This window comes from Coloeus monedula (assembly GCF_965178545.1).
Source record: "Coloeus monedula genome assembly, chromosome: 2".
In the NCBI taxonomy this organism is placed as follows: Eukaryota; Metazoa; Chordata; class Aves; order Passeriformes; family Corvidae; genus Coloeus; species Coloeus monedula.
The window spans coordinates 30940793-30951919 of NC_138782.1; the positions used below are offsets into that span (position 1 = coordinate 30940793).

The following is an 11127-nucleotide window of genomic DNA, read 5'->3' on the forward strand; positions in this document are numbered from 1 at the left end:
TGTTGAAGAATGACATAGTCTTTCCTTTAGAATTTACTGTACCAATAAAATTAATCACTCAACCTCCAGTTCCTAGAAAACTCCACAGAGGAAATCAAATTCTAAAGAGGGTCCTTCCTTATCAGTACCAACCAGGTAAAAAGTGAATCACTGCACAGGCCTCAATGTGAAATACAGATGGCCCTGGAGTGGCAATCAAACTTTTAAAGTTCATGTTTCACAGAAACATCAAGGTGGGTAGTTGGAAAAGGTTGGACTGATTTGGAAGTGCTCCCACAGTCTGAAGCATTTTTTGGTTTAATGTAGTTAGCAGTTGTTTCAGGAAGCAAGGAAGAGCCCACCCGGGGCAACTGTGATTTAGATAAGGGAGACACATGCCAGTGGCTGAGTCAGATGAGTGACAACACAGAAAATCCAATCCAGCCTTTGCTTTGAGTCTGGCACCTATCAAAAGCTGCCTCCCAAGGAAATGTATGACACGAAGCCACGATCTGGTACGGGCATACCACCTCTGGAATGGTGAGGGCAGTGAATGAACACAAAGCTGGTTTGTCCCAAGCCCTCCCATCCATGAGGCTCAGTGTAGAGGGGTAGGTTTTCCAGGACCAAGGGAGTCCATACTGCCCTTCCCATACTGTTAGCACCACTCAGCATAGCACACACACAGTGTGACTCCATGGGAAAGCGGCCACACCACTGAGCTTCCCCCATTGCTCCATCAGGAACGGTGTGCTTTACAAGCACTGATGTGCAAAGACCCACAACTCCTCCTTGAATGGATTTGCTACTCCATTCAAGAGTTAGCAAAGTAAGACATGAAAACTCAACAGCCTGAACATTTTTCCAGTGCCTCACAGTTAGTGTCTAAGAGTTTTGAAGAAAAAAAATCCGTGCCAGGATCTTGAAATCCCATTACCTATTAGACCCAAGTCCACACTAGTCCTGTTTATTTTTAAGAGAAAGCTTAAGGTTATTCAGCTATTCAGCTGAATGAGTAAGGAATATAATTTTCATGAGTCATTAGAGGATATACAGAAATCAGTAGAACTATCCAAATTTTGCTGCTAATTTGCTATGGTTAGGTCACTTAAACTCTCCATTCTCCCTTATTCCTGCCCATAAAGTAAAGACAATTCTAATGACTGCTCTTATTACAGAAATACTGGAAGATTTAATGAGCTAATATTTTTTCCAACAGAGGAAATACGTAAAGTACTCAGTAAACGCTGAATGTTATCACTAGTGCTGGAGCAGTGGTGGATAGTAAGAGTGCCAGCCCTTTTAGCTAAGGGAGAGATAGAAAAAAAATCTCTTTCATTGAGAGAGAACCAAAATTGAAAGGGGTTATATTCTTACAAATTTTCACAATTGCATGTTCCAGAACTTGCTTAAAACGTTGTGAAGTCACACAATCTATTTGCTGCTTTTCAAAAGCAAGAGAGTGACTCCCTCATCTCCACAAACACTTCAATCTTGCTTTTACTGCTTCTTCACATACAACTTGCCTTTACATATTTTAAAATCCCTACACCAGGCAAAATTAATTATTCCAAAAGTCTTATGGAGATTAACAAACTTGCTTGATAAATCCTGTGCTTCAGCCTAGGATGGTTTTTCTTTGCACATTAACAGATGAAAGCTACCAGAAATTATTATAAAGCACAGGGTAAGAAGCTCAGGTAGTATAAAAGTACTCTTCAGTTGGCTTAGGTTGACTTATACTTTGAGGATCTGGACACAAACCAAGAGGAAGCTTGCCAACAGAGCTTTTCCTCAGCAACCATCTCTTAGAGAGGCCATTACAATCCCAAATAATTTCCTCTATTAAACCCCTGTTCCAGCTCAGGAGTTGCTTCCTTTTGCAGCAGCAATGGGAAAATGCAACCAACAGCATCAGATCCATCTGCACGAGTAGTTTAACTACACAGATCCATGATTAGTATTTCAATTTGTGTACTGTGCTTAACAAAGAAGCTTGAGAGCCAGCTTCAATTCATAAGGAAACATGTTTTTCAAAGCCATCTGAGCTGACACGTTAACAAAAGAACACTATCTGACTCACTGAAATCAAGATCCTCCTCAGCAATAAAAACCTGGGGAAAGAGAGGATTTGCATCTTGCCCAGGATGTCAACAGGATTTGCTCAATGACAAAAGACACACTGATCACTGGCAGCCTAAACCCAGCACAGCAGGCATCAGCAGTTAGCCCTGTCCTTGTAGATATCTTAAGTGTGTTCATAATTTCCCTCATTTCATCAATTTCATTAAGATGAGAATGTTTACATCAGTAAACATACACATTTGGACAAATAAGCTTGTATGATGAGATTACACTCTGTACTGGAGTTTGCAGAACAGCACTGCTCCCAGAACATGCAGCTCTGTGCCATCAGCTGCCATTACTTTTGTTCTCAGTACCCCTGTCATAACACACAGGCCCCCAGCAAGTAGTAAGTGACGGCAGCTGACATGGGGAGTAACTGAGGCACAGATAGAATTGGTGTTAGTGCTCCTCTGCTGCCAGAACACAGCCCAGGTTTGTGGTTTGGGTCGTTAAGGAACCCAGCAGATTGATGTTTTCTCCTATTTCTCCCTTCACTGTAGCATCAATTTTGTTAGGTTTATAGCTCTCGCAGAAAAATGTCCTGCTAAACACAGATGACAAAATATATAGTACATACAGAAAACATATCCTGTAGGGACCTTTCAACATCATTTCCAGATATCATATTTTTCTGATTATAAAATAACTCTTCAATATCTCCAGCTGTGCATGGTGACATGACATAAACCCAACACAGTAATATCAAGGAATTGATCTGCTTGCATCTTCTTTCCTGCCACCAGCTGTATGAGAGTCATTTACTTAAAAGCAACTTTGGAATTCAAGTATTTTGACCTCAAGTATATCAAAACACCTCTAGGCAACCTCCATGCAGGATCAGCTGAGTATAGCCCCATTTCTACCGACATGAGGAATAATGTCATTTGATCTCAGTCTTTTTATCTTTTCTAATGCTTTTGTCTCTTTTGCCTACTCCTCCTGTTACCTGGTGTGCAGCGTGCCCCTTAAGAGATCCAGGATACATTGTCTCAGAGAAACAGCAATTAATTATTAAACCTGTCTCTATAACAGCCTTCCAGGTGTTGAGACAATCTGTAAGCTAAGCACTGATGTTTATCTCTGTAACACGGCACTACTGCATTAAACCTGTCAGCCGAACTGCTGCACAAGCCTTTTCATTTTTATCCTTTTTTTTTTTTTTTTTGTGGAATCGCCTTACAATGGAAAAATGCCTTTTTACAGAAAAGAAATAGACAACCTGTGGTTAAATCCTCCCTTTTGTCCACTTCTGGGCAGGCATGTGTCACCATGCAAAACATCACCCTGATTTCAGTACTGTACTTACCACCTTTGCTGTGTAAGCAGTCAGGAGCTGGAAACCTGGAGCCAGGTTCAGATCCAGCACTTGCCGTTTCCAAACCAGCTCATTTCTTGTGGGATTACACATCTTCACATCATCTGGCTAATTTTAAGGGTGTCCATGGAAGGGGAATAGAGTGGGTGAGGGCTGAGAATCTGCTGCCGGCAAAAAAACTCCCAGAACTGTGGGGTGAGATTTTGTGCCCTGCAGTTGCCAGATGAACCTTTGGTGATTAGATTTCTTTTGTCTGCCTTTATCAGTATTGTTACAGTTATTTTTTTCATGGTCTATAGTAACACGTTAAAAATCCCTCTCAGGGATCTAAAACTATTGTCCTAATCACAATGCAAACAACCTAGAAGTAACTTAATAAACACTAGAAGAGTCCAGGTTTCTTACGGGTTTGTCTCTCATGGTTATTCAGAGGTACAAACTGAGGCACTTTTTTTGATGCCTAACTACTGTATCTCCCTTATGAATTTTTTGGTATCTACTAAGACAAAATGTATCTGCTACTTTTCTTTCTAGCATGTGACTTCAGGGTTCCTCTCTGCTCCAGCTGGCTGCCTACTTGCACAAAACTTGCAGAAATTCAATTAGCTTTGAGCCCATCTCCAGCAGCCAAATTAAATCAACTGGTGTGTTCAACAGTTATGTGAGGATGTACAGAACATGACCACCCTGTTTCCCGAGGAAACCGGACTAGCAATTCCTACTTCTAAGAGCTAATCACTTGCAATGGATATATGAAATAAATGGGAAAAAGAGAAGATGGCAGAAAGGCTGAAATTAGGTAATAAAGAGCCGAGCATTCCATTGTGCAAAGAAAACGAACATTAGTCACAGTCCAATGCTGACAGCTGGCACCTCCTTTGCAACCAGGCAAGGCATTTAAAGGAAGGGTGGGCAGCCAGGAGGAAGGTGGCAAGGTGGGGTTTGGTCCCAAATCATCTTATATGTACAAGGCAGCGTGGGGGGAAACTCCACTTGAAGGGATCTAGTAGGAGATGGACAAGCTGTTTACCCCTGGATCCAAGTGCTGATTCAAGGAGACTGACCTGCCTCTGGCCTTGCCCCATGACATGCCATTCACTCCAGCCATAGCCCGGGGCTCATCCTCCAGCTGAGCATCTCATGGAAACACTCCTGCTGCCTCAACCTAAAAGGAGCAAGGGGAAGCTTCCTTTATAAATTCAGACATGAGCAGGTGGAGAGCTGCTCTTGTGGAAAGTCAGGAGACACAGTAACTTTTTCCATTGTTTGCAAAAGGGGTGTCTGCCCACACCCTCCACAGGGAGGGGAGGTCTTGGAGAGGGACTGTGTTTTCAGGACCTTCTTTACAAAAGTGAAATGCTTGCACTTTTCAGTATGGGGAAGGGAAAGGGAGTTAATGTGTGTTGAGAGACATCTCAACATGTTTCTGACATTTTCTGTGTTACAGGAGACATCTGGGCTCTGCATGGGCGGATGCTGGAGGTTTGGATGGAAAGAAACCCCAAATTTAAAGAGCTTCTGTAGCATGTTTTGGCTGATGTGGGTCCACTGAAAAGCAGCAGTAAACAGGTGCTGGTGGCTGAATGGACGGATACGTAGGCCACGATGATAGAGACAGGACAGAGTACAAGATTCTGCAGAGCTAGGACTACTCACAGGTTTGGCTGTTTCACATATCCATAAGGCAATGTCACATTTTCCATTTGGTCAAATGAAGATGGTCCTGTAATAAATAAATGTGAGAATTGTTAGCTGAAGCAGTGACAAATCAGACATGTGTGCTTTGCCTCTAGAAAAGCTGCTTTTTTTCCTCTACCTGCATCAAGAGCACAAGCTGGCTCATATCAGCTCTTTCCCTTTTCTAGCTCTCTGCTGTCAGAGCTACCTTGTTCCAGGAGAGTTTTTTCCCCACTGGCTAAGCCTGATGCTTTAAGGCCTGTGCAGGCTTTAAAGCTGCTTACAGATTGCAAAGTGACCTTTCTTAGACTCCAGATTGAGACTGACTCACATGAACTGAGAGTCCCTGAACATGGGGAGCAAATAGTCTTTCATATTTCTAAACTGTCAGATAGTCATTAGTTATAAATAATAAACATCACGTGGCTTGCAAAATATATATCCAGCCTATTTAAGAGTACTTAATGCTTGTGGTAAGTTTAACCTCCAAGTATTTTTATCTTAACTGTGGTTTCAGCCCTTGGCCTCAGAATTGCCTATGGGAAGGAAGGAGAAAGGTAAATATCATACATTATACTCTTGAGAGGTGAAGAAAAGAAAAGGGGCAAGCCAAAGACAGAACTTGGATGAGACCCAGGAGAAATGAGGATGGACTTGTGCACACATTAGCCATCGTGGCTGCAGTGCTTTGCAGAAAGGCTGTGCTTGCTGCCTGCTTCTTGCCAGACACCAGGCAGGAAGACTTTGTGCAAGCCCCATCCTCAGCATCTGGCCTCTGGGAAAGGCAGGACAGGAGGCAGAGCAGGTCCCCGCTCCTCCCAGGTGCACCCCAGTGCTGACTGATGTGCCAGTCTGCAAGGCAGGCAGGGGTTACACAGATTGGCTCCCCAAGAACATAGCATGATTCCTCTTTCCTCTCTCCAGTTCACTAAGCCCTCATTTCCTACGCCTCTGCTAGCACAGTTCAGGCTGAAAAATAGTCTTCGTAATGGCCAAGCTTGTTTGCTTTCTTTGGGGATGTTTATTTAATATCTCTTCACTAATGAGTCAGGCTTTTTCTATGATCCACAAGGCATCAATATTGCATGTGCTCAGAGACCTGAAGGCTAAGAAATACATGGATGCTAAGCACTGCGTATTTCAAGCGGCAAGAGTTTTGTTAACAGCAACAGCTAAACAAGCCAGGGAACAGCCTGAACTTCTGGAGTCAAAGTGAGATCAAAGCACACAAAGGTTAATTGGCAAAATGCCACAGGAGCCATTTTGCAGTGGGAATTTATGATTTACAAGTGTACCAGGAAAAGACTGCTTTAATCACTAGATTATGCTAAGTACTTACCAATTTTAATACAGTAAACCACTATTTTTTTCCTACTTCAGCATCAGAAAGCTTCCCTTCTTAAATATAGAAACATATAATCAGATTCTTATCAAATGGTTTTCCCCTCCTTCCTCAAGAAGAGCATTAATATTATAAATAAAACCATCAAGATCTCTGAGAAAGGGCTGCAGAGGACGGGGAGAAGTTCTACCTCTTCCTCCCTGTCCCTATCCTGTTTTGTGCGTCCCACAACTATTTGCTTGGAGGCACTTGTCCCATTTGCCTGTGCTGCCCTCTGGGTTGTTTTCTCCATGACTTGGAGTTGTCCTGTGAGCACAGAAATCCCCTGATGCCCTTCCGAGTAGCCCTGTGTACCTCAATTGCCCAGCGTGCTCCTTGGACAACAACTTTGCCAAAACAAGGGGGGGAGGGGATGCTAAGGAACCCCAGAATCACATGTTCCTGGTGGCAAGGACATGCCACCCAGAGGGTCACCCCACAGCCAAGGGAAGCTGCTGCAGGAGCAAGGCAGCAACCCTGGCTCACCACCCCTCAAAAACAGCGTGTTAAAAATTCCATTGTGAGCTTAAATGGCATTCATAGACACCATCAATTACAGAGACCCTAAATGCATTGAATAAAAATCCATTTAAAGATCAGTACTCTTCAAGACTCCTAAAAACAGCTCAAAAAGATGATATCACTATAACCCTCTCCTGAATGTCATGGTTTCAAGTAGATCTCTGATGCTCAGCAGGGTTTGGTTCACACTGAGGCTCAGCGCCTGACACCGGTATCCATCAAAGAGCAGAACAGAGACAGCAGGAAGCAAGCTCAGACTGACCTTTTCTGTTACAGGGAACAGGGCTCACAATTCCCTTACCTTCACGAAACAAGATTCAGCAGCATAACATCAGTACAGAATTAGTGTAGAATAAACTAAAAATCAGTCTCACAACCTTCAGGATTAATAAAAATCAAAAGACAGCACAGAAACAGAACCCTATCTCTAAGCCAAGGCAAACAGCTGAGCTCTTGCTCCGTTTTTAAACTCCAACCTGCCCCTCCTTGTCTTTGACCATAACTGGGCACAGCTGGGCGGCCGCCGCTTGCCTCCAGCCGGGGGGAGGGTGAGGCAACAAACAGAAAACATATGTGAGCTACAGCCCTTGCTAAATGAGCTGTACGCAGTATTTTTCATTCTCGGTGTGGTGGCATTTGAGGCAGTTGTTGGAGTGCTCACAGGGGTGCAGTTTCTTTGGCTAAAGCTGGCTTTTTGGTCATCTGAACCTAATTTACGCAGCTGTAGCAGATGTCCCAGAGCCAAGGACACAGGGATAGCAGCAGGCAGTGCCAGTATACCAGCAATATGATAGGCACAGTACCTCAGTCGTTAGTGGATACATATATTGTTATCCTGATTTTGACTCTCAGGTCTAAAATGAGTTATTTAAAGTTATTTAACCTCTTGAGTTTGGGTTTCCCTGGCTACTTATGTTTTTATTTGTGTTTACAAATTCATCAGTGCTGCTTGCAAAAATAAGATAGCGCTTACAGGCTATTCTCAAGAGAAGAAGCATTTTTCATTCCGAGTTTTACTGGAGCAATGGTACTAGAAGCAGCAATAAGGCATAAGTTGCAGTAATGCTGCTTATTCCCTTCATAACTAACCTACAAGGGTGGAGGAATATTAAGTACCATGTAGGTCACTGATTTTCTTATTAATGCAAAATCTCCACTGCAAGTTTAAGCAATGCCCATACCTATCATGCAACAGAGTAAGCTGTGATGCAGTTTGCTTTTTCTTCATTAATGTCATTTGTTTCTATCCCTTACTCAACCCCTCTTTTTTTCTTTATTTTTTCTTTTTTTTTTTTTTTTTTTTGTTAACTGTTCTGCAGAAAGTCAAACCACAGTCACCTTTCTTCTACAAACAAATCCAATTAGTTAAGACTGTGGATGGATTAAGATTTAAGATTCCTCAGAGATGCCTGGATGGAAACCCTCTAGGTTAGCTAGTTCTTATTCAAAAACACACAAACAAGGATGGAGGATAGCACCACATTTAACTTGGGGACTGGTGGGTGGAAACCACCAGATAATTAAAGATCTCTCTATCACCCTTGAAAAGGGTGGGTCAGATAAGCCAGGATATGACCCATTACCGACAAGGACAGGTATGTAGGTCACTGTGTCACATGGAAAGACACAGAGCAGAACCCGAGCAGCAGCCTGCACACAGTGGCCCAGATCAAAGCAGAAACTGGGGACACCTTCAGAAAGAGCTCTGGCCATGGATTGGGGAACAGCAGAACAAAGAAAAGCACCATGCCCAACTCTCTTTTCCCTCTGGATAGACAGATTGCCATCTTGGCTGCTGTCAGGAGATAGCTGATGAAAAAAATCAAACCCTTTAGTGAAGAATTCCTAGGATTTTTTGTGGCCAGAAATAGGGAGAGTAAACAGGTGCAGGGAGTGTGCAAACAGCTGCATGTGCAGCACGAGCGACTTCTGCTTGGTCCCACTCTTCCTGGAGTTCTTTCATCCAGAAAAACTGTCAAAGCGAGGAGAAGGGAACAAGGATTTCTCTCCTAAGGCGTGGAACACAAATGAGGCAGATGGCAGGATTGATACAAAGGTTTCAGGCATTCAGTTTTTGGGAACAGGTTAGGAGAGATCTGAATCCAGCTTCAGCAGGGTGAGCCATCAACTAGTCTGCAGCTCTGGCTGAACAGCTGCTATTGCTCTTGGAAATAAAAGTTGCCAGCATATAGGTGCCAATAAAGTCCAATGCCAACATGGTCAGTTAAGACTGATGGCATGAGATCATCCTGGAGCACCAGCTACCCAGCAGGAGTCAGTAAGGGTAGAAATGCTGACAACCACTTCTCCACTGCTTTCTAGTGATGCCTGTTTAGGTCCATGTGACTCCAGAAGGCACCATGCTTGTCACCTGCCGGGCAGTTCCCTTGATTATATGGTGTTGCACAGCAACGGGATATGACTGTTTCCCTGGATCAAGACATGGGTATTTCAGGACACAGTATTTTAGATAACTGTTTATACAGTCACAGCTGGCTGCAGTAAAGTCATCAAGTGTTTCTGAGGTTACTTAGTACTGCAGGAAAACTGAACAAGAATCTGCCTGAGCTCCTTCACCATGGCCTCTGTCCCAAAGGGTGCCACAAACCCATGAAAGTGGCAAAGGCTCAGCACTGCAGCAGAAGCTACTTTGGGTGCTAGCAACTTAAATTTTGGCAGCCTTTCGTCTAAACAGCTTGAATATTGGGGGAGAATCGTAACACTGCAGAAGTCTCTTTTATGATGAGGGGGATTAAACACTGGAGCAGGTTGCCCAGAGAGATGGTAGAGGCCACACCCCTGGACACATCCAAGGCTGGCTTGGACAGGGCTCTGAACAGCCTGATGTGGATACAGATTTATCTGTTCATTGCAAGGGGGTTGGACTAGATGACTTTTAAAGGTCCCATCCAACCCAAAGACCTCAATTGCACCAGCTGTTCTGCCCTCATCAGAAAGGTACTGTTGCACTCTCTACTTCCGCTGCTACCAGCTCTGAGCAGAATGGTGCCAGTTTAGCAAGAGTATCTGCCACCAACAGAGCTTATTGGAGGATAAGACCTATCTTGTGTGAATGCTGAGTTGGGAATGCATTTTCTTTTCACACTGTAATAAATCTGAATGTTGCAACCCCCCGGAAAATAATTGTTTAGGGTTGATCATAATGCAGAAACAATTTTTTTCAGTCTGCCTGTGGAGTTTTTGTGTCTTTATGAAAACAAACATTTCATAGGGAAGAAAGAAATTTATTCTAAAAAGTCCGCAAAAGTGAAAGCAAGACACTTCACCACCATCCAAACTTTGCAAAACTTGAATTTCTGTAGAACTGTATTTTTTTACTGGCCTGCAATAGCTGTAATTGGTTATTGTTTTCCTGTCCAATTCTAATCAGTATAGCAATATCCAACAAGGTGTGTCGAAAAACTACATGGTATTATATGGGCAAAAATGTACTTATAATGTATTTGCAATGACAAAAGAATGAGGTTGGTAAATGTAGTTTATTTCACTCTGTGGGGCTGGTATGAGAGATCTGCAAAAGGCTGGTGGGCACCAGGTGAGCCTATGCTGAAAGAACTGCAGGAAGAGCTGTACCATCAAATCTCTTCTAGGAAGCAGTAGGCAATGTGAAAACATTAGATTAGGGGCAGAGTGGTCATTTCAAACAACTTTGCATTTTAAATTGGCCAGCAAGCAGAAGGTTGAGAGAGACTATGAACACAAAACTGGCTTCCAGTATTAGCCAGTCAAATTCTGAACTGATGTCAGGAACACAGTGATGATTATATCATGAATTTCACAATATTTGGTGCAGATTCCTACAGCTCTTGCTCCTGCAAATCTGTAATTACATGAACATTCCTATTCTCATTTAAAAGTAAAAAATATTTCCAGCCTTGAAAGTTTAGAAAACATTAACCAAGCACTCCAAACCAAAAAACATAAATAAAAAAGCACATCAAACTAATTATTAAATTCCCCCAAACTCTCAGGGTTTTCAAGCACACATCTCATGCTGTGTGATGGTCTGAGTTGAGCTGATAGTGCTGGCTGCTCAACTGGAGAAAATTTGATTTTCTTGAGGGGAAGGTGACTAAGAGCGGGTATCTGTTTTTAAAGATAAGAG

The 11127-nt window shown here is 43.0% G+C and overlaps 1 protein-coding gene across 2 annotated transcripts in view; it reads right to left on the reverse strand.

The window, feature by feature from the left end:
• Positions 1-7443, reverse strand: part of PPP1CB (protein phosphatase 1 catalytic subunit beta) — a 57174-nt gene extending 49731 nt beyond the window's left edge. Inside the window, exons 1-2 of one of the 2 annotated variants that reach the window (XM_082302792.1) lie at positions 7303-7443; positions 5078-5144 (exon numbers count right to left, since the gene is read on the reverse strand). Coding sequence is in view for 1 of the 2 variants with exons in the window: in XM_082302791.1 (XP_082158917.1) it covers positions 4486-4516 (31 nt within the window). In the remaining variant the exon portion in view is untranslated. Of the gene's footprint in view, positions 1-4485; positions 4532-5077; positions 5145-7302 lie in introns of those variants that run through there. The other variant, XM_082302791.1, reaches the window with a different exon arrangement.
• Positions 7444-11127: the final 3684 nt, after the last annotated feature.